This window comes from Drosophila innubila (genome assembly GCF_004354385.1).
Source record: "Drosophila innubila isolate TH190305 chromosome 2L unlocalized genomic scaffold, UK_Dinn_1.0 4_B_2L, whole genome shotgun sequence".
Lineage (NCBI taxonomy): Eukaryota > Metazoa > Arthropoda > Insecta > Diptera > Drosophilidae > Drosophila > Drosophila innubila.
This window is the reverse complement of record NW_022995372.1, coordinates 21,995,618-21,998,229: the sequence shown is the minus strand read 5'-3', so window position 1 is coordinate 21,998,229 and position 2,612 is coordinate 21,995,618. Positions and strand designations below refer to the sequence as shown.

Below are 2,612 nucleotides of genomic sequence, written 5' to 3'. Positions count from 1 at the left end.
TTTTGGGAGATGGCTGCCCAAAGAAAGGCTATCAATTTATATTTTATTGTTGGTGCAACATAAATTCTGGAAACCACACAATGGAAATTTATGTAATGCCTTCGCAGAAGCACAAACAACAATGATAAAAGGTGAAAGAATGATCTCCCCTATCTAGCTACTACAGGCTACCGTTCCGAAAAGATGTTTCAGCTGAAGTGTAACAAATAGTAAGTGCTTCTGTTGTCAACATGGTTAATAAATCACAAAATCTCGAGCTGCATTTCTTGGTTAGTTCTTGAAGTTTGAGTTAGAAATCGGTAACCCGTCCCTTGCTCTGCCAATCGCCATAGCGGGTGGGCTCAGGTCCACGTGGTCCACCGATTTCACCAGTATATGGATTGGTATTGTTAGGCCAAGGCGGCAGTGGCTCCTTCTCATGTGCCGGATGTGGGATGCCTTTGGGAACACAGAGTACGGGTGCATTGGAACGCAGTTTCTCCTTGAACTTCAAATAACGTTCACTGGGTTTCGGTTTCACCTTTTCTTTCGCTTCCTTTGACAGCTCTTCGATGACTTCTTCTACTGGTTCAGGCTCCAGACCAATGTTAGTATGACGACGCGTGTTTAAAGACAACCTCGACTTGCGCCCAAGTGCACGTACAAAAGGAATCATTTTAAAGCTCTGGAAATAGTTACTTTATAAACTAAAAGAGAATAGATAGTGTATGGATATACTTACCGAAAATCAGTCAATACATTAAGATGTAGCATGTATGAGTCTTTTACATAGTCTGTTGTTTTTATTTAATATTTTTAGTTTAGTCCGACGGGGATTTTAGTCTGTATGCCTACTATAAATTATCGTCGATAGGCTTTAAAAAATATTTTTTTTTCGTTTGGACAGGATTACTAGATGATTGGAAACTTATAACAGGCTTCTTTCAACTACAAAGTATATTTATAAATATAAGAAGCTAATTTAATACTAGAAAATTAGGAAAGCTTTCCGTCTTCTATGGGTTATAGAAATATCATATTTTCTTTACTTAAAAAGGATAAATACAAATAAAATAAATTTTTTCATATTGATTCCAAATGAAAGAAGAATTTTGATGAATGCTAACAATAGATCTACTTATACAGTACAATAATTTCTCTGACGATAACTTGAGGAGGATAGAATTTAATATATTTTGAATGGAAATCAGTAATTTCGGAGCCGTTAGATGAAAATATCGAGCACAGCCTTCTTACGATTTGATGATTAGCTAAACATTTATTTCGGTATAATTATATTTTATTTATTGAAATAAATGAAATACGGTAACCACAAATGAACTTCCGACTACAGTCGGATAAGATACAAATATTTAATTTACGAATACTTAGAGGAAGTCTTACAAAAGAGGGAATTTGAATGAACCCGTTGTGATACATTTCAATCGGAGCTGTTTCATTTTATATGCATTGCATTCGAGTGTTGTTAACTAATTGTTGCTATTGTACGATATCGCATCTGTTTGACATTATGTACTCGAACAGCTTGTCCAAACAGTTTGACATGAGTCTAGCTGACAGCTCAGATCAAATGTCTGTCTTTAAAGTCCGACTAGTTGCAGTTTCACATAGAGTTGACTGACAGATGGACAGATGGACAGTTGGACAGACTGACAAAGTCTAATGACTTTCGAGCAGCTGCGATAAAGATAAACTGTGAGTTATTTTTTTTTAAACTTCCGGAAATGAGTAGCTCAGCTAACTGACTGTTAGTCAGGTTGTCAGTTAGTCAGTATATCAGTTAGTCAGTATATCAGTTAGTCAGTTAGTCAGTTTGTCAGTTAGTCAGGCTGTCAGATTGTCATGTTGTCAGGCGGCAGTCAACTGTTAAGTGTCCGTTAGCTCATTCATTCATTGATGGCAGCAATTAAAACTGGACTGGAGAGTTGGGCCTTGAGTTGAGCTGAGTTTAGTTGAGGTCTGGAGCCTGCTCTGATCGTGTTAAGTGGACAACCATTCAACATAAGTCGTTTCGCGCCCCTTTTTCTAAGGCAACGCCTTGAAGTTGCAGTTGCAGTTGCAGATGGAGTCGGAGTCGGAGTTGGAGTCGGTGCTACTTCAAAGCATTTTAAATATGGCTTGTGTGCATTCCACAAGAGAAGAGCTGGAGAAGGAGAGATAGAGAGAGGAGACTGCAAAAGTGTCTGTCACAGTGAAACAAAATCACAGCGACATTGCAAATTTGTTCTGGCATCAAACAACCCACTCGGAATTGGAATTGGAATCGGAATCAGAATCAGAATCAAAGGAGCTGGCAGTGTTGCATCTCAGTCTGCCACTGTGAGTGCCTCAGTGTTTGCCTCTGTTTTTTGTTGCTCGTTTCTTTGGGGGCAACATTAAAAGTTGCCGGCTGTCAAGTTTCGCATGCGTTTGCATCGTTCTCCTTCTTCTTGTCGACTGCAACTTTCTTTCTTTTCATGGCCCCCGCCATGAGGTTTGAGCTTCAGATTGAGGTTGTTAATTCTCTCCTGTCTCTCGCCGTGTGTCAGCTGGCAGGCACTGTGAATTGTGAGTTGCCGTTCCTGTTGTTGTGGTTGCTGTTGTTGTGGTTGCTGTTGTTGTTGTTGTTGTTG

General features: G+C 39.3%; 1 protein-coding gene across 1 annotated transcript; it reads right to left on the bottom strand.

Annotated features, from left to right (window-relative positions):
* On the bottom strand, positions 1 to 848 carry LOC117780281 (succinate dehydrogenase assembly factor 4, mitochondrial). Its single transcript, XM_034616737.1, has 2 exons — positions 722 to 848; positions 1 to 664 (listed from the first exon to the last, which is right to left on the bottom strand). The coding sequence occupies exon 2, from the start codon at positions 653 to 655 to the stop codon at positions 290 to 292; it is 366 nt and encodes a 121-aa protein (XP_034472628.1). The 5' UTR covers positions 656 to 664; positions 722 to 848; the 3' UTR covers positions 1 to 289.
* Positions 849 to 2,612: the final 1,764 nt, after the last annotated feature.